General features: G+C 46.1%; 1 protein-coding gene across 1 annotated transcript in view; it reads right to left on the bottom strand.

The window, feature by feature from the left end:
• LOC146784254 (N-acetylglucosamine-6-sulfatase-like) overlaps positions 1 to 18575 on the bottom strand; it is a 115391-nt gene that overhangs the window by 43902 nt on the left and 52914 nt on the right. Inside the window, exons 5-6 of the mRNA XM_085634909.1 lie at positions 6876 to 6974; positions 1477 to 1641 (exon numbers count right to left, since the gene is read on the bottom strand). Coding sequence (XP_085491035.1) covers positions 1477 to 1641; positions 6876 to 6974 — 264 coding nt within the window. The remainder of the gene's footprint in view (positions 1 to 1476; positions 1642 to 6875; positions 6975 to 18575) is intronic.

Raw genomic sequence — 18575 nt, 5'->3', positions numbered from 1 at the left:
GAATTTGAAGGCTAAAAATCGAGTTGGAATCCTCACTTGATTCGTGGGGGCAGCGTAATAAAGCAATTGGAATATAGTAAGGACGATTGGTGGCCTCAATTGAAACACTGGCATGTGCAGACAAAAAGAGAACATTCATGAGAAGCAAACCAGACAAAAGGAAATTATCGAGTCTAGCACATCTCTTCTTTTGAAAATTAAAATAATTTTTGAAAAACTCCGACCTTTCCATAAAAATTTAGTTTTTTTGCATTTTTTCTTTGTGAATTAAAATATTCCATAAATTGTGTATATGTTTAATACATACGAGTATCTGTATTTTTGTGTATTGTTTTGGGGTTCAAATTGTAGAACTTGCAGAGGTCACCAGCTACCATTAGAGATCCAGTGGGGTTCCACAGAAGTGAAAAAGTTAAAAACTGCTGCTGTAATTCAAATACAGCATTTATAGTTTCATTAGAAACACCCTTTAGCGCTGGTGGCGTCCAGTGCGACAATCATTTTAGACGCCCCCGCACCTCATGACCACTTCCTCGGATTCTCTCACTACCACCGGGCAAAAGTACCCCTCATCTCGCCAATCATAAGCTATTGTTAAACACCGCGCCCCCACCACCCCTGAGGTTGGCGCCCCCTTCACAGGTCAGCACCCAGTGCAGCCGCACCAGTCGCACTTCCCTAAAGGCGGCCCTGAGATAACATGATTTTTCGAGATCCGCTGAGATCCTCCTGAATTTAACATGCAGATTACTATTGTTGCTTCTACATACAGATTACCAAAGATTTATGGTCGGTTTAGAGGATACCTCCTGTTCTTTAAAGAATCTAAATATGTTAGGGGAACAAACGAGAGATTGTTATTTGTCACTGTTTCTGAAGTGGGTTCTAGTTCACCAGATTCTCTGTCATCAAAACAAAGACACTTCAATTTTTTTCAGAAAGTCATGTGTAGTTCCTAACAAATCTGAAAATGGCAGACATTTTTGGTTTTGAAATGTTTTCAACAATCAGGTTGAGCTTCTGCTCTTGCTCTGGTGACGCCGCTCTGCTTACGGAATAAGCTACCAGGGGAAAGCTTTTGTGAGGACCTGTGACGTTCTCACCAGATTTACTCTCCCTTCTCTAATTCCTAAAGTCCCTCAACTAAGTAGCTACATCTTTACTGCAAGCATCTATCTAACTCCAACACCCCAAATGTCATACACTCCCACTCCACATTGTCCCCTCAAATTTATCTTGCACAGGCCTTGCTTTTCTCTCCCAAAGTCTGAACCTTGAGCTCACTTACCCCTGCAGAATACTATGGGCCTTATTCAGAATATGGTGGACTTTCTGCCGGTCCACCATGTAGACACTATGTTTAATACGCTTCACAAAGATTTATTTTTACAAAAATAAACACCCACAGCAGGAGTTTGCAATTGAAAAACAGCACAGTAATTATGTCATATTGCACCCCCACACCTCTGGCCTCACCTTTCCATGGACATCATAGCTTCCCCCACGCGGAGCCTTGGTGGTGTTGTAGGTGCCTTCATACTGTGGAGCTGGGGTCCACGGTGAGTGTGGCGCTGGTGGACACAGCATCAAGAAGAACGGAGGCCGTGATAACTTTTTGAGGAAATCCAACGTCCGGTTGGCCTAAACAAAAACAAAAAAACAACAAAAAAAAGCATAGGAACTCTTACCTCTGGGAAAAGAAAGTGCGTGATAATTTTCACCGCCAGGCCTTAATGGAAGCACCCTGAAACTTCCACAGTGATTTGTGATGTTTGTCCGTATGTGCAAATCAGTTTAAAACTGCTCATGCACTTGCAATTTTCAGATTGTTTACTGGTTGCTTTGATGCGAAATGTATCTATTTCAAATTTGTTTGAAGAAGAATTTCTCATTAAAACAATTTAGAGGATTTCTGTTCACAATAGCACAATTTTTTAAGTAAACAGGGTATATGCATTAAAGTCATGTTATGCCTTCTAAAAAAATTAAAGCTATTTACCAGTATCAAGGTTGAGGATTTTTATAAAAATGATCATTTCGAATGATTTTTTAAAAATAATTTTATAATAAAACGTAGTAAAGTGTTATGAAAAAAAGTGATGCTGATATTTAAATGTCACAAAAGGTATTTTGGAACAAACCCCACCCTGCTCATCATGAAGTATCTTAGTGAAAAAACAGACAGGGAATCCACATTTTTGCATAAGGTTTTTCCAGAAGTTTGTGCTGCTAAAAGATTCTGATTTTCGTGAAGGAATAGAAAGATAGAGAACGCGAAGACTGACAATGTTGGATAGTGATTGGTCTCAGGCTGTGAACTAAGTCATGGTACACTGACATACGATCTTGTGTTTCACAATTGCAAAGTGCTTTATATCTGTCTTTGAGGTGGGCTTATCACTAATAAATGTACTTATCCTTTGAAATCCACATGCACCCTACCAAAGCTATCCTAAATTCCCTTTTCCTGGTAAGTCTGCCCTCATTTTTAGGTCGAGCCTATCAGACAGCACATGCGCTGTCTTTTGCGAGGTATAGTGTGGCTTGCCATGTACATAGAGGGGCTTAGAGCACACCCATTGCTTACCATTGGTTGGCTTTCCTTGCCAGTCTCATTTACCTGCGTCTTAATGTGTCCAACCTTGTGTTAGTGCTTCTAATGCAGCATTATCTCTTTACCATGTGTATATATGCCTGGTGTCTATGCTTCAGTGTTAGGGAACCATTTTTTTTCTTTTGGTGACAGCACTCAGAGTGCATGTGTTTTTAAGCTGCCTCCCTCATAAACTCTCTGCTCCCTCCCTGTTGCGCTCACCCGAGTGCTTCTGTGTTGCATCAGTCCACACTCTGCTCCGTGTTGCTTCCGTGTCCCCGCGACCTCCCCAGTGTTGTTTCTGCGTCTCCTACCATCCCGTTGATGCTTCAGTGTCCTCTGCCCTGGCCCAGTGTTGCTTCTGTGTCCCCTCGCCCTCCTCCATGTTGCTTCTGACACACTTGCTTCACCCTGTGTAGCTTTCGCCCCATTCACATTTTTTTTTAAAATGTTTTTTCTTCAGCCATGCTGCCCAGCATTGGGGATGTTGTGCAACATGGTTAAAACGCAATGGCAAAGCCAATAGATCACAGAGGAGCGACCAGGGCTGACCCAGAGTAAGTGTTCAATATTCAGTTTGGTGGTCAAGCTGCTGAACCACTTGGGTGGAGCACCCCACCTCTGCCAGCCAAGCTGCGGCCCGCACCAAACTAAGAGTTCCGTGCCATTTTAGCAGAGAGATGTCGCCAAAGTGCTTCTGCTGACAAGGTGGGTGCACTTTGGGTGAATCTGCAATGCCGGTGGCCTGCTTGGCATTTTTTTCTTGTTTGTCAGAAACAAAACCCCAAAATCCAAGCTTTCTAAAAAAAAAACAGAACAAAAAACTCACTGACGTAAATTGGGTTTTCATCCTGTGCTTCGGGGACTTTTTAGCATTTTTTATGTTCAAGACCACCACTGTTCACATGACGGTCATGAAAGTGAAAAGATGCACCAGACAGCGCCCGCCAGAGAGGACGGGTCCAAGGCAGGGTAGCCGAAGTACCTGTGGTCGGGGACCGTAAGCTAAAGCTTTCTATGGCGGAGCCAGGCGAGGCTCTGCTGTGGAAAACCAGCTGTTCTCCCCTTTTGTGAGGAATGGGAAATGTGGGTTTAAGGCAGCAGGACATTAGCCGGATTACAGTAAATGTTTCAGATCGGACAGCACCCTAAATGGCCTCCAAGTCACATGTCTAACTTCTATTTCTAAAAGACCAGGAGATTCTTCAGAGACACAAGCAACCCTGTGACAGTCTCTTGAGTGAGGCCAAAGCATCAAATAGGCCTTAAGGGCTGGGGAAGGGTCACTTAGATGCCAGGCAATTGCATATAGAAGGCTAGTAAGGCTGGAACATACACTGTCAGTGTCTGAGCAGGGCAGGAGAAATGTCTGGCTGGCAAAGAAATTGACAATGCCCCAATCCCCTTGGCCTTTGCGTAGCTTATTTGCAAATTTTCGAATAGGTCAGTTTTCCTGTATACACCTTCGTCAGGTGACTTCATTTTAAAAACCAGAGGAGTTTTCGAAAATAAAGGCCACTAAGAGGGGTTCAGAGGCGAAGGCTGCCTTTCCTCCCATTGAGCCATCAATGGCTCAGCTAACGGGACTATTACATGGGTAGTTGTAGACACAGACAAAATGATGCCGGGCCAGCCAGCAAATTTAGGCTGGTCAGTCCTCCACAATTTTTGGCATAAGACACTTCATGCCAGACCGCTTTAGAAGCCAAGGTGGTCTTGCACGAAAAGCACATACAAGTGTCCCTCAAATGCAGGGAGCTTATTCCAAGCCCTTGAGGGACACCTGTATTGTGGGTACTGGAAATCTACCCAAAGTCTGCGAGTTTATGCCCAGTAGCCACATGTAGTGAAGGTAATTTACCCATGACATCACACCTTGTCACTTTAGCTTGGGCCGGGAAGCAACCAAGGATCATCTGGGAGATGCAGACTCTCCGGTTTGCCCAGGGTGGCCTTTATGCTCCAGACATGGAGCTCTACTTGTTTTGTGTGCAAGCTAATTTTGTGTCCTTCTGGATCCACCCACCTCCATTCCAGCCGCAGTTGTCGGATAACATGGCTCCCTGTCTGCTATGCACCGCACTATACTTGTCAGCTCGTTGTCCTCGTGTGGCAGTTGACATCTCTGCTTGTGTGACCTGAGCCTAGGACAGGCTGTGAGCGCGGTTCCGCCTGACCTGCCTGTATTAGTCGAACATTCCCTTGAATGGTCACCCACGGCATCCATCGGTGGCAGACGACTGAAAAGTCTCTGGCTTACTCGTACAGCGGCTACACACAATGGCGATATTTACCCTTCGGAACAATTTGTTTCGATGCAGCACATACATGCACTCCAATAACATACCCCGTTCAATGTTTTCTCCGGGTGCTGCATGATACTTTCCCACGGCCCCCCCCACATTTCCTGCTCTAGACATGCTACTAACCACCTCTTTCCCACGCAAATTGATAACACGTCTCTATGAGAGCATGCAGGGGAACTCGCATGTCTGCACACCTAAAGCTCATCTCAACTGGGAGCATGATTTAGATCCACCACTTACTGCGGCTCAAAGGCGGTACTGTTGCAGACTTACCCAAGCTCTCTTTCCAAATGATAGATTATGCTTATCGCATGTTCAGTTCCTCCACAGAATGTACCAAATGGGTCTATCTGACAATGCATGGTGCTGTCAATGCGGGGTTGATAAATGCTACTTTTCTCCACTTAGTGTGGGAGTGCCCTGCGATTTACCACTTGGACCCCTGTCTATGAGGCCTTCTCCTCCATTACGGAATTTTGCCCTCCCAGAACCCCATTGATCGCCCTTCTGGGCTATGTCAAAGATGCCCCCTACGGTGTTCGGCGCCTCACTGCTATGCTGTTGCCAGTGCTGGATTAAACCTTGTGGAAGCCCCTAGGCAGTCAAAAAAAGCCCCCTTGCAAACAGTTAAAGAAAGCTTGATTGTAATTTTCTTTCAAGATCAAATCATATTATTTTGATCTGTTGACACGGGGTCCCTAAATGGAGTGAGGCCCATGGGCCGGTGCCTACTTTTCCTATTTGGTAACCCAGAACTGACTTCTGCTCTTGGCAAAGAGCAGGGTTGTGATTCCCTGGGGGTGTCGCCCTGTGAAGCGACTGGATAAGTGGCTGAGCAGTGTGACCTACTGCCAGGAACAACTCGCTGCTTACTAGAGTTACCCAGGAACAACTCGCTGCTTACTGGCGTTACCCAGGCCAGTAAACATTTGGCAACCCTTCACTGCTTACCTCTCCTCACTCAGTGTGTCCAGCCACACCCAGGGTCCTGTTGCTCCCCCCTCATCCCCCTAAACCGCACACCCCCCACTAATGGGGCCCTTCCCCCCGGAGTCCTGACTCGCACACCTCCCACTGACTGTTTGTCTGCTTCGGAGGTTCGATGGGCATTCTTTATGCGTCCTGTGTATTGCGGGGTCCCAGAACGATTTCGCTTTATTGGCTTGCTGCAGAGGTGTATTCCGTATATTGTGGAAATTATGTTTTGTGACTTCCTCATGAGCAGGGCCAGACTAGCCGTAGCGGCCACTGGGCGTTTCCTGGTGGGCCGGAAGGGTGGGGGGGGGGGGGTGAATTTGGAACAATGGGTACCATTTTTGTTACTGGGGGACAGTTTTCCAGCAGTGCTGCAATATCAGCCCCCTTTAACAAAAGCAGGAGCAATGTTTCCCACCAGCCCAATACCCCAGCCCCCTCCCCTCCCCTCCCCTCCCCTCCGCCGGGGCCGGTTCGACTTAACTGCCAGGGCTGGTTTGCGTTCTCAGTCCGGCCCTGCACCTGCGGATGGGTTTTCTAGGACGCTGCTCTCTTCTGCTTCTTGTATGGGACTGGATATCGTTCCAGGACTCTGCTTGTCCCTTTCCCTTATTAGGTTCTATTTTCCTTGTATGCTTTTATGCTGCACTGGTTACTACTTTGTCCTATGTTATGACCACATTATTGTAAAAAACTCAAATAATAAATATAAAACAAAATACCCATGCCATACACACATAGTGGAATTGTGACAACTTGGTTTTTCCTTCCAAGACAACTTCCAGTCGAGGAGGTGGAAGCTGTGTTGGAGGGCAAAGTCCTGCCTCTGCGGCAGACAGTCCTACGCACTGGAGGCCCGAATCGGCCATTGCGGTGGTAGCTCCATGACACCGGTAGATCGCATGTCGATTGAGAGGGAATGAGGGCTCCCTGGTTCAGGGCCACTAACGGCACGGCTGCCCTCTTTTGTGTACGTCTTAGAACTTTGAACCCCGACTTACTAGGACATCCGTCAGGTAGTCGGTCTCGTAGCGGTCACCGTGGACCTCCTCCCGGCCGTTGCTGGATAGACTGTAGTTATAGTACTTGGAATTCCCCACCTGCCAAACAACAAAACTCAGTTATTGATTGCAACAGGTTGCAGGGTTTAGTCCTTATGCATACCAGAGAGCCAAGGTTAACTTTACCGTAATCTACCCAAGTAAATGCATGCACATATACCTTGCAATTAAGAGATGGCTGAAATTAACGACTTCCATCCTAATTTGAAAAATCGTTTCCTTAGTTACCTTTGCACTTCCTTACTCTTAAGTATAAATAAAGCACGGGTCCACTTCCTTCAATGAGTTCCTTTCAATATCTCATTATTCAATGCACCCATAGTGTAAAATCTCACATTGCCTGTCCACGTGCCACAGGCCTTTCACACTATGTCCATTGTCATAGGCCTCGCACACTTTCTCTTTATGAACCATAGGCCTCTCACAGTCTGTTCGTGTGCCAAAGGCCTTTCACGCCATGCCCACTGCCACAGGCATCTCGCATGTCTGTTCATGTGCCACAGGCCTCTCACACTTTTGTTTATAGGCCACAGACCTCTCACACTGCATGTGCCTCTGCCTGGCAATGTACCCCAACAAACTCAGTTTCAGCCCATGTGCCCAATCCGCTCACACGGCCTGTATGTGTGCTCTCATTTCATCAAATTGCCTTTTATGTAAAGCAAGTCCCTCACACTGAATGACCACGGTTCCCAAAACTCTCACACCACATGTCCTTGTGCCTTCATCCCCTCATTCTGCTGGACAATGTGTCCACAGACCCTCACACTATTTGTCCAGATGTCATAAGTCTCTTGCACGGTCCATCCATGTTCATCAAGCTCTTCACGGGTTCTATCAATGTGCCCCAAGCCCTTTAAGGTGTCAATGAGCCCAAAGCCACTCACCCTGACCGTCCATGTGACCGAAGCCCCTCACATGACTTCATGTCTATCAAACCCCACACACTGTCTGCTCAGGTGCCTCACCTCACACTCTGTTGATGTACCCTGAGCTACCTGCTGTCATGTGACAGAACTGCCTGACGTGATCTGTTTATGTGCCCCAAATCTCATCGCACTGTGTGTAAATGAGCCCCAAGTCTTCACACAGTCTCTTCATATCCCTCAATCTCATCGCTGAGTCCATCTAAGTTGTGCAAAAAACAGATCCACCCCGCCCCCACCCCCTTGTATGTCATGAGCTCCTTGTACGGTGCTCAAGTCTAAAGATTCTCGTGGCATATGTTACACTCAAGTGCCTCACAAGTCTGTTTGTGGAGCCTACACTCCCAAGAAAATATGCACAAACGACCAATGATCACAGCATAATACTATGCGCAATAGTCTGAGAGAGCGCGGGTACCCAGACAGGGGGTCCGACAGGCAGGGTCTGTGGAAGCAAAGAGAAGGTTCAATTCATTGTGAAGTCCAGTGGCTGCTGGTTCAGTTCGAGGGAGCACTGACAGGTCTGTGGGTTGAGCAGTCACTAGTGATGGGCTCCTGCCTCGCCTCCCTCTGCAGAGTATCGTGGGATGAAGAGTCCCTGGTGGCATGAGCCGAGCCTGGGATAAACATGCAAATGCTGGGATTTATCAAGGATCTTTCACCTATTAAAATTCCAGCAGAAATGTAACAGGGGTGCAAACCTTTCTGCACGTGGTTATTCTTGTATGTGATAAACACTGCACCATTTATAAGCATGATCCCTTCACAAACGCATTTTTACATGGCACGTGCCATCAATCCTAGTGTGTCGGGGAGCTACAATTTCCATGCTTCACAAATTCGTTTGCCTGTTGTGCAGAGAATGTTCTGAAACAGACGCATCATTTTCCTATAGGCAAATGTGTCATTTGATGATAAGGAAACACCGAGCTGCTGGGTAGAGCTGCATTCTCTTAAGTTGTGGAATACTCCATTGGATCCCTTCAAAACCTTTGGTGATATCTACGGCCGCTACACATGAAAGACTGCACTAACATGCACCATTTGGCCTCAATTTACAAACTATTCTTGTCAGGAGACACCTCCACGAGGCTTCCTTGGAGAAGGCCCCGCTCACGTGGTGCAATATGGATCTACCACTGCTTTCAATTTACTTTCAGTTCACATTCCTTCCTGGTCATTGACTGCAACTGATCATGGGAGGTGATGGGGCTGGTCTTCACCACACACATGCATCCACGTCCCTCTGTCACAGCCTTAGCGCCAAGAAGCTTTGACGTGAGAGTATTAAGCAAATCAAGCATAACATAAAAAATGTGATTGCAGGTAACCTGAATGGGGACTACAGAGTCACAATGTGTCAGGTCTGCCAGATGGAAGGGCCTGGCCCATTCCCCATGTTGGGAAGTCTTGATGTTGAAGAAAGGACGATCCCCTTCAGTAACCACAACTCCCCACTATTGAGTGCTCACGGCACCTGGAAGTGTGCCCCACAAAGAAACCACAGTGACGGAAGAACAAGCTCTTGGTACAAAAAACCTCTTTGCTGAACAAGAAGGAAGATGGCGTAAGGCTTGAAAAGGCAGTACCCAGGACTGAACTGGGAGCCAGAAGGTTAGTAAGCCAAGAAATGGCAATACCTCCACGCTGGACTGGGTAACTTCCTATAAAGATTAGCCATTCAAATGTTGGGTTTCAACTATAAGGCTAGAACAAGAGAAGGGCGCTGCTGTTGGCATATCCTCAATACACACAGCCAGTGGCGTCACTAGGGGGGTGCGGACCGCACCGGGTGACACCCTCACGGGGGGTGACACCAAAGGTCCGGTCGGTGTGTCACTGTCTGTGGTGCGTGCACTGCAACCGTCCGTGCACAATGTTATTGATTTGAAACCACACCAGCAGTCCAAACGCAACGACGACGCGCACAACCGAACCTTGTTCTATTGGTGCCTGTGCGCAGCGCGCACTGTCTCCTCCTCCGCCGCGTCTATGCGGCTCGGCAGTGACGTCATGTCGTCACTAGAGGGGTTCCCGCATGCGCATTGCCCCCCCCCCCCAAGTGCGCGTGACTTGGCATCATCATCACGACGAGGGACGAGGAGGTGAGGAGGTCTCAGGTCGCCGTCGGCCCGTCCCCAGCCCACACTGCCACTATAGTTTCATTTTCAAGCAAGGCCGACCGAGGTACTCCCCCCTCCCCCCCTATCTGCAACTCAGCAGGTGAGTGGCCAGGCCTACTATTGCCTATTCGCGAATCGCGGTTCCATTATCGGAAAGGTGTCAGCTGACAACAGACTAGTGAACTGAGACGAGGGTGAAACTGGGAGCAGGTGCCTCTGGCGAGCAGCAGGGCACAGTGGCCGCCATTCACCAGTCAAGCACCCTGCACTCAGCCTCACTGGATCCGGAGCAGAGGGGAAAAGTTATTGTTTCAGATGCGTCACGAGCAGGCCCGGTTCTAGCGGGTGGGCCAGGCTCACCCAAACATGAGCCTGGCGCCCTGGCCCACCCAAATATGAGCCTTGGACCTCGCAGTGACTGCATGAAGGCCAATAAGACCAAATAGTAACACATTCTCTTACGTACTCAGATAGTCAAAGTTTGTGTCCTTATCTGATTAGCAGCTTCAGGGGTCAGTAAAGGTGAAACAGAATAAACAAACTTCTGTTCTCCAGTGTTGAAATAGAAAAGGAAATATCCTCACAGCAGCAGGACGGTAGGCAAACGTTACTCTGTGCCAAATAAAGAATTGTTCCCCTTGCCATGCCCGTATTGTACCTGCAGTACAAAGACCACCTTTCTCAAAGGAGTTACGTGATTGCGTCTGGGCTTTTTCTCACAGCCATCCCCAATCACGTAACTCCCAGAACAGAAAGAAAAACACCGTTTTTTGAGGAACGTTTTAAAGTATACTACCCGTTTTCTATTTTTAAAATCTGCACAGGCCCAGCAAGGCACATACTTTTGACTCACAGTTTTTCTTTTTGTATACATACTTTGGTATGCTTCATTTAAATCGTTTTTATCAGGGATGCGAGAAAACAATAAAAATGGCAAGATAACTGGTGATTAATGATCCTGCTAGATATCAATCTTATTCTTGGTAGTTTTGAAATGCAGATAAACTGTATTTTATGTGGATAGCTCAGTGGGTTACTGCCGTTGTCACAGAGATTCTGGTCTTACTTGCAGTTCAGAAGTTATGCTCCTAACATAGGACAGTGACCTATGAACTGTCATCATAGAGCTGCATACAAACATGAATGGTATAGTTAGAACTTCACTTTGTTCTGTGTTGTTATATATTTAGAACTTTCCCAGTCTTTCATTATTTTAATTTTGCTAAATAGAGTTTGGGCCAATATACATTTTTATTAGTAAAGCCAACCCCTACCCACTGGGGTATGTTTTAAATCCTGAGTTTCTGCTTCCCCAGCCCAAACCCTGTTAAAATATACTGCCCACCCTTATGGATGACTTGATTCCTACACCTTGTAATCCTCATTGGCTTATTGACATTCCCTATAGACTGATTTACATACTTGTACGATTCCTTGTCTCAGTATAATATGTTCGTGATGTAAAGTACTGTGGCACCCTACACTGATTTGAGTAGCGCTAGACAACAAATGAAATGCATATGAGAGTGGCTACGGAGAGATGAGGGGTGCTGGTGGAGGGTGGCAATGAGGGAATCCAAGGAGGAGGTCATGGGTTGAGGTTGCTATGGATGGATGAGAGTGGTAGTGAGGGAGTCTGAGGGGGAGAGGCTACGAAGTGATGAGGGGCACTGTTGGCGGGTGGTAGTAATGGTATCTGCGGAGAAAGAGGTCAGTGGTAGGGCACCAAAAGAGACTTTCGCACTAGTGCTAAAGCTGGCCCTGTCATGGCCTTTCTGTTTTTATTTAATTAGCAGTCAGGTAATTAAGGAAATTGTGGCACATATTTTAAAGTGCGCGCTAATTATATTTACTGCGTCAGTCAATGTTTTAAGTTTGAAGGTGATACTACTAATGTTTTTTAGTGGAGCTGGATGGTGGCCGATATGGGGCTGGGGCCCAAAGTCAGCTGTGAGAGAAGGTGCACAGGAGAGGGATGGTAGAAAAGTGGATAATCGGGCCTGGAAGTACTTGTGTTGAAGCCTGGCCTGTTGGAATTTGAGGGTTTGCACTGTGGTCCAGACATTGCTCTTACTTTCAAATAACTCTCCACATGCTCTGTATGCACACAGAATCTATCGGCTGTATCATGGGGACTGTTTGCAGGTATGATGTAATCTTGGCTTTGTAGGCTACCACAAAAAGTGACAAATTGGTCCCCCAGTGGCCCACCCAAATGCACCCTTGGCCCACCCAAATAAAAATTCCTGGAACCGGGCCTGGTCACGAGCCCGTGCAGAGAGAATGCTTGCAATGCAAGTTAAATGCTAGACTTTTCAGGGTAATAATTTAATTATTACCCTGAAAAGTCTAGCATTATGATTTAACTTGCGTTGCAAGCATTCTCTCTGCACGGGCTCTTGACGCATCTCCAACTGTGTCCACTGGCGGACTCGGAGCGGAGGAGGTCCATGCGGTAAGTCGTGAGGGGGTGACACCATGAGTTACCCGCACCGGGTGACACCAACCCTAGTGACGCCACTGCACACAGCTCAACGCGACCCTAAAAAAATTGGCGCCCTGGCCTCAGCTGGCCCATGCTAAAAGCCGACCCGGACTCTAGTAAGGGGGAAGTGCCAAATAGTGCATTGGGGCGGTTGGAGGAGTTTAAGCAGATGCACGCAGTTATAGAATTACTGCTGCGCCTCGTTGGATGGGTAGGACCCAATGAACTTACCAGGCTGTCGCAGGGTGTTCAGCAGGCAGGCTATTTTTTTTATTTCTAATCGTTTCTCCTTCAAGTGTTTTTTACTGTCTTGTTTATATAGAACTGCAATCTTTGCAGAAATATTTTTGCAGGAAAACTAAAACGGAGCCATGACAGAACGGTCGGCAAGCTCTGCTGCGGCTGCAGAGAGACTGGCAGCTCTGGGAAAGTTAAGGCAGACGGGGTGCCCACCAAGACGGGCCCCTCCGTCAACCAGGACTGCCCAGTGGAGGCCAAGCAGAGTCTATTTCTTCCCACTTCAGCATACAAATAGTGGATTTTAATTTTAATGAAAACATAATTTTACTCAGGGCTGTAAGTGGGATGAAAAAACGGGGGGGGGGGTCGCTCAAAGGGGCGTGGCCAACGTAATTAAGGGCGTGGCTAAACAAACGTAAGCTTACATTCTTTTTATCATAATGTGCCGCCCGACTTGTATTTTACTGTTTTTCTGTCATTGCATCCGGATATATGATACAACCAATAACATCATACCTCCAACAAGTCAAGACTATTGGCTTTGTCAATGGTTGTTAGGTGCAGAAGACAAATAAGCAGCAACTATGGCTTGTAGAGAATATTGAAAAAGCTTCCACTTAAAGCCCTAGTGACACCACGACGATGTTGCTGCTCCTGAGTTTCAAACAGAGAAGGGAAATCCAGAGAGAAAATGACTCTTTTTAAAGGATTTCTCTTCCCCTACAACGCTCACCTAGCATGACGTCATGCCGTAACTTCTCCACTAGTGAGAAGTAAGCAGTGTGTAAGCACGCGCAAATCCATGTGCGTGCTGTCACTGCAGCCCGGACAAAATGGTCCGCCTGTGCCCGGGCACAAAACAGAGCCCTATAGAGACCCGTTTCGAGGCCCCCTTAAAAAACTGCCAGTGCTCAACACCGGTGAGACCCGGCCCACTTAAAGCAATGCTTTTACTGATAAGTTGAGCAAACTGTGCTTGTGCGATCACAGAAAACACATTAGCCTTTTTACTTACAACAGCGCCACCTAGCGCTATTTATTGTAATCTCTCAATTTACCGCGCCAACCCTGGTAGAATGCAAGTCCAATCGTTGCAGAAGCCCTTCCTCTACAATATAATGAATATTTCTTGTACTTCTCCACTGGGGTTATGGTATTGCAAATGTACCACTAAATTGGCCGCATGGCACTTGGCATAAGGGCATCATGTTTAATAACCGAATCGAGAAGGTTACAAGGTTTTTCCTTCTAGTGAAGCCAGATGTAGTTAATAAAGTCGGAATGCATGCTTTCAATTCACGCACTCCACACGCGCATGTCTCTAGTAAGCGTGCATACGTTTCGCACATGTAATTCCCAAATCGACATTTAGGTAGAAAGGCCAAGGGTATGCAATGGAAATATTTTATAGTAAACACCAAATGACATCAACAAATACATTTGTCTGAGGTGCTTTAAGGTAACCCGTGGACCACGATTTATTGTACACAGATAATGACTTTGCAGATTCAGCCAACACGTGTTCTACAATTAGCCAATGGACTTTTTCAAGGCTTAATTAAGTTCGTGTTTAAGTTCAATAAAGAGACAGACAGCGCAGGGGCTGCGCGAGAGATGTTTTCTTCGGTGTCGTCTAAATGATTTAAAAATAAAAAAAATGATTCCAAGACTACTGGTATGCTACAAAGATTATATAGCACGTACACAATGCCAAAATCCAGGAAGCCATAAACATTAGGAAGCACAAGTCACTGTGCAGTGGATGTCACACTTATGTGTGTCCAGTACAAATATACGCAGAACCCCCACGCGCCCCAAATCCAATCTGCATTGCTACAGGTCCATGAGCCGGGGGCACACAATTCTCAAAAGGAGGTGGCGTCTTTGCAAGTCACAGTCATGCCATGTTAGGACCAGATTTACTGAAAGTGTACACACGCCCAGGATAAAGCGTAGCCGCTAAAAGACCATATCGACTCTTCACTGCCAGTGGAATTAGCAAACACTTTATACACATGCGTGCCTGCAAACATACGAACATTAGACATCCAAACATATATTTGTGAAGCCCCCGGTGGGGTTGCCGAGGACAGAGCCAGGTCTCGAGAATCTTCTGGAACGTTGAGGTGTCTTCCACTGCAGATGTTTTACGTCAGAGGGTTCCCTTATTCAGCTATCACGACTGACCAGGTTCCATGGAAACATGGTCAGCTATAAAATATCAAATATGAGTTGGCAAGTAATGATCAAAAGTAAAACTTAGGTGCCAATTGTACTATTATGGTATTTGTGCCGGACTTTGGCATGCTCTGCAGCCAGTGCAGGATAAACAACACGAGGTGAATGAGGTAACAACGCGTGACGTCTGCAGCCAGCCAAGCAGCTGCACTTTACATGGAGCAGCAGGCAGAAAGGCCTAGGTAAAGGCAGCTGCCGCTGACTGCTCAGGAGGCAGTAACGGCTGAAGCTATAATGGCTCTTTTTGCAGACATAAGATTTAAGTATGGTTAAGGTCTTCTTTATACTGCGTTAACTAGAACGTGAGTGACACCGGATTGTCCTTTGGGATGTTTGGGTCACCCCCAGTGAGAAAGACCAGTTTGACCAAATGTCAGATGTTTAAGGACCTCTTCATCACGGGAAACCAATGCCTCTGTTTTCTTGAAATCCACGTGAGTCAGCGTGCCGGCATCCACGGCCTGACCAGATCAAGGGAGGCTCTCAGGTCAGGGGCATTCAGTCTCCATCTAACCCGATTCATGACAAAGCCAAAGTCCAAGATAAGGGTAGCAAGTGAGGTGAGACATATTTAAAATGCCAATGGCTGAGAACATTCCTGGGAAAGGTCCTAGGACTGCTGTATCTCTGTTGGGTTAGGTTTATAAACCAGCAGATTACTAATGCTCACCGGTATCATAACAAGCGGTGTCTTATTCGCACACTGCCCCACATTCTTAAAACATTCCAACTTCTGACAAATACACCCCTCTGGAATCACGTGAACATATTGGTTGACTCCGCGAGAGAGTACTTGGCAATTATAAGCCTCTGTGAGACTATGAAACAGTGTCACCTTCCATCACATTGTGCTCATCCCGTTATTCCCCCACTTTACTAGCTAATTATATAACTGAACCCACGGTTGATACTGCAACCACATCCAACAAAGATTCGACCAATCTTATCCCATGGAATGCGTCTGGTTTAATTACTACATTGAACAAACCCCACTGGACTCTATTTATTAAGCAATTCAATTTTATTTGCCTCCAAGAAACATAGGCTCTCCTAGGACACTATGCCAATGATTCTACCTCCTATGCGACCTCAGCAACTCCATTCAAATCAGGTCGGGCTAGGGTGATTTGTTAACTTTGGTCTTCGTTATATTCCCCAGTAATATATCCTGTTTTTTCAGTGTCACCCAATTGCTTTGTGTAAATTGTAATGGTTGATGGTTAATAAGAATTTTAATCAATGTAATTTAGACATTATAAGAATTCTAAAGTGTTCACACCAGAAAAGCCTGGAAGTAGACAAAAAAAAAAAAAAAATCTACAAATTATCTCGGCTGGGGATTTTAATATTCACCAATGTCCTTCACTCTCTGGTGTTTTGTGTGGAGTGCTTTGCCCGAATGGTGAGGTTATATCTCACATTAATTATGATTCACAAGGCGAAGCTAGGAATCATATTTTGTTAAAAATAATTTGAGCTGCATTTCTGATCTTTGTTCCATCGTTAGGTCTCGGCTCTTGACAGCACACTTGACAGCGCATGCGCGGTCTTAAAGAGACATGTTGTCTATAGTTTGTAGGCTTCAGCCCGCCCATAGGTTTCCCATTTGCTGGCTCCATCATCGCTCTTATATTCTTGCTACCCATTTGTCCATGGCATGCATGTGTCATGCCTCTCCCAGTGTTTGGCCCTCCTAGAAAGCATGGGCTAATTACTACTATCCATCCCCAGTTCCCATTTTAACAAATGTTTTCAAGACTACTTTTTTTTGTTTGTTTTGAGCACTTATGGGCGCTCGAGTTTTCAGTCGCTCCGAGCTCCATTTATGTAAACAGACTAATAACATTTGCTGTGCATTTAAGGACTGAGGTCTCCCACCCCCCATTCGCTTCGCTGTTGAGAGGTGTGCCATACTAGGAATTCACAGACTGAGTGCGGACACACAGTATCAACGTAGAACTGTTTCCTGGTAGAAAGAACGTTGGATACAACATACAGTTCTCCAGTACAAGAAGCTCACGCAGTCTTGCAACACTCTTTCCTGTGGGTCACGAGGCTGATAAACAGTGAATAAAGGATTTCTTTAATTCCATTTGTTTTATTTAATCGCAGATATGATGCGTACACTCTCCCTCCTCATGTTTTCACTTGCTGCAATTCTGCCAACGAAGGAGCACCGCTTTAAGGTAAGTTGGAAAGGATCCCTGAGATCCATATGGCAGCAGTAAGCAGATTTGATGCAGGGTGGGTTGCACCACTGCTGTTCATTTATACTGCTTTCTTGTTAGCCTGTCAGCATTTGGACGCGGGCTATGGCAATTAAGGTGTGAATCTTTGTGTGTGCATAGATGTATGCATGTTTTAATACACAGTGCTTCCGTTTTACCGCATTTCTTTTTTGGCCGGTCGGCATCCAGACCCGGGATGCCACTAGGAATCCTGCCTTGATTGTGTGTGCATGCGCACTGGGAATCTTAGTAGCATTGTGGTCTTACGTTTGCAAGGTGACTCCCGGTTTGCATCTGGGTCTCGGGACACTCAGAGGAAGGCTTCATTCTAGATTTACCTGCCGGAGCTTCAGGTTACATGCTCCTTTGCGGCTTACAGCAGACTTAAATAATCAGTTGGAAGTGTTTCTTTGCTGTCACGCTAGTCCTACAGTATTGTTGTGCATCAAGGGCAAGCATTCCGCTAAGAAGAGGCATCTTTTACCATCTTTAGCTTCTTCCTAGGACAGATGAGCCATTTTGACGATTCAGAAGAAAAAGGCCAGATCTTCAAGGGATGAGAGGATAAAAATGATTTTGGAGACTCTAATCTGTCACTAAACTAGTCTCCACGTCAGTTCAACATCATGTGATTTTGGGCAAATCACTTAATCTCACAATGACTTCATGACAAACCGTTTGGGTCGAGTTTGCACTATTTAAAACTGCACACATTTTTGTTGTTGCAGAAACCCCCAATGATGAAACAAAGAGCTGCCATAAATGTACTCTATTGGCCACCCTCGGGGCCTCCCTGCGAGACGCGAAGAGAGAAAAGCACGCAAAGAGAAGTTCGACAAAGCCAATTGCAGCACATTTTTATTAAAAGTCAAGAAAAAGTAGAGCTGTTCAAAAATAATACACTGGACATCCACCATAAGTATTTGTTGAGGTATTAACATTTATTAGCGAGCCAGCTTGATTTGATTTGATTTCTCCCCATCCCACACAGAGCTCGCGGTTATTCAAGCTGCTCGCCATTAGCCCACCACCGTCCTCCTTGCCCAGAGCCATGGAAAACCCCGGGCCAGCTCCAGGGGGCCTCTTGGCTAAAATACATTGACAAAGCCAATAGCTCTCTCATCGCCTAGACCTATTGGCGTTGCCAGGGCTTGTTTTTCCTTTGGCACCCACTTTCACCAGAAGGGGCCTATCTAGTACTATTGATTTTTTTTTCTTTTCTCTAAAGATATTAGCAATCTTGCGTCATTTTTTCTGTTTTAGCCTATTGCATGACTGATAATAATCCAGTTTATGTTTCTTTCTGGGGAAAAGTGCACCTTCCCCTGCTATGGGAACTATCTCTTGGAATAAAAGAGGGCTGCTTCAGTAGGACTCTGTCAATCTGAAATGTTATAATT

This window comes from Triturus cristatus, chromosome 11 (assembly GCF_964204655.1).
Source record: "Triturus cristatus chromosome 11, aTriCri1.1, whole genome shotgun sequence".
Lineage (NCBI taxonomy): Eukaryota > Metazoa > Chordata > Amphibia > Caudata > Salamandridae > Triturus > Triturus cristatus.
Note: the sequence above shows the minus strand (reverse complement) of the source record. Positions and strands in the feature narration are given on the sequence as shown.